The sequence below is a fragment of the Manacus vitellinus genome, unplaced genomic scaffold (genome assembly GCF_001715985.3).
Source record: "Manacus vitellinus isolate BGI_N305 unplaced genomic scaffold, ASM171598v3 scaffold_1_pilon, whole genome shotgun sequence".
Lineage (NCBI taxonomy): Eukaryota > Metazoa > Chordata > Aves > Passeriformes > Pipridae > Manacus > Manacus vitellinus.
In genome coordinates this window covers 23,107-24,075 of record NW_021939396.1, presented here as the reverse complement: position 1 = coordinate 24,075, position 969 = coordinate 23,107, and the positions used below count along the sequence as shown (strand labels likewise).

General features: G+C 67.5%; 1 protein-coding gene across 1 annotated transcript in view; it reads right to left on the bottom strand.

Moving 5' to 3' along the window:
• Positions 1-635: 635 nt before the first annotated feature.
• TSTA3 (tissue specific transplantation antigen P35B) overlaps positions 636-969 on the bottom strand; it is a 13,656-nt gene continuing 13,322 nt past the window's right edge. The window contains exon 10 of the mRNA XM_029959252.1: positions 636-818. Within this exon, the coding sequence (XP_029815112.1) occupies positions 636-818 (183 nt within the window). The remainder of the gene's footprint in view (positions 819-969) is intronic.

Below are 969 nucleotides of genomic sequence, written 5' to 3'. Positions count from 1 at the left end.
GTGGTGACCCCGTGGTGGCTCCCACACCCCCCAGGGACCGAAGGCACCCAGAGGAGCCACCCATGGCTGGGTGGTGACCCCATGGTGGCTCCCACACCCCCCTAGGACCAAAGGCACCACAAGGAGCCACCCACAGCTGGGTGGTGACCCCGTGGTGGCTCCCACACCCCCCAGGGACCGAAGGCACCATTCCAGGCACCCACAGCTGGGTGGTGACCCCGTGGTGGCCCCCACACCCCCCAGGGACCGAAGGCACCCAGAGGAGCCACCCATGGCTGGGTGGTGACCCCATGGCAGCTCCCACACTCCCCAGGGACTGAAGGCACCTGGAGGAGCCACCCATGGCTGGGGGGTGACCCTGTAGTGACTCCCACACCCCCCAGGACCGAAGGCACCCGGAGGAGCCACCCATGGCTGGGTGGTGACCCTGTAGTGGCTCCCACACCCCCCAGGGACCAAAGGCACCCGGAGGAGCCACGTGTGCCCCCGTTTATTTGCTCGCGGCCCCGCTGAGGTAACACGTGCCCAATGCCACCTTCCCACCCCCCTCCAGCTTCTCCCGAGGGCATCAAGATCTCCTGGAAGAGGCCGGTTTTGGTCCCCATCACCCTTTCCTGGGACAAGAGCCGGGCCAACTAGTCCTTGGCCATGTCCCAGGCGCGGTTGGTGGCCGCCTCCACAGCGTTCATGACGGTGGCCCGGAGCGCTCCCTTCTCCAGCTGGTGCAGGGCATGGATGGTGGTGCCCCCGGGGGTGCAGACGTCCCCCCGCAGCTTTGCCGGGTGTTCCCCGGTCTCCAGCAGCATCTTGGCAGCGCCCTACAGAAAAAAGGGCACCTCCCAAATCATCCGACCCCCTCCGGGAAGCGCCGGCCCGGCGAGGGATCGGCCCGTGGCCTTCTGAGGGTGGCCTCGTTTTTTGGGGGGCCAAGAAGGGGAAGGGAGGCAGGAGGGGAGTCAGAACCTCCTC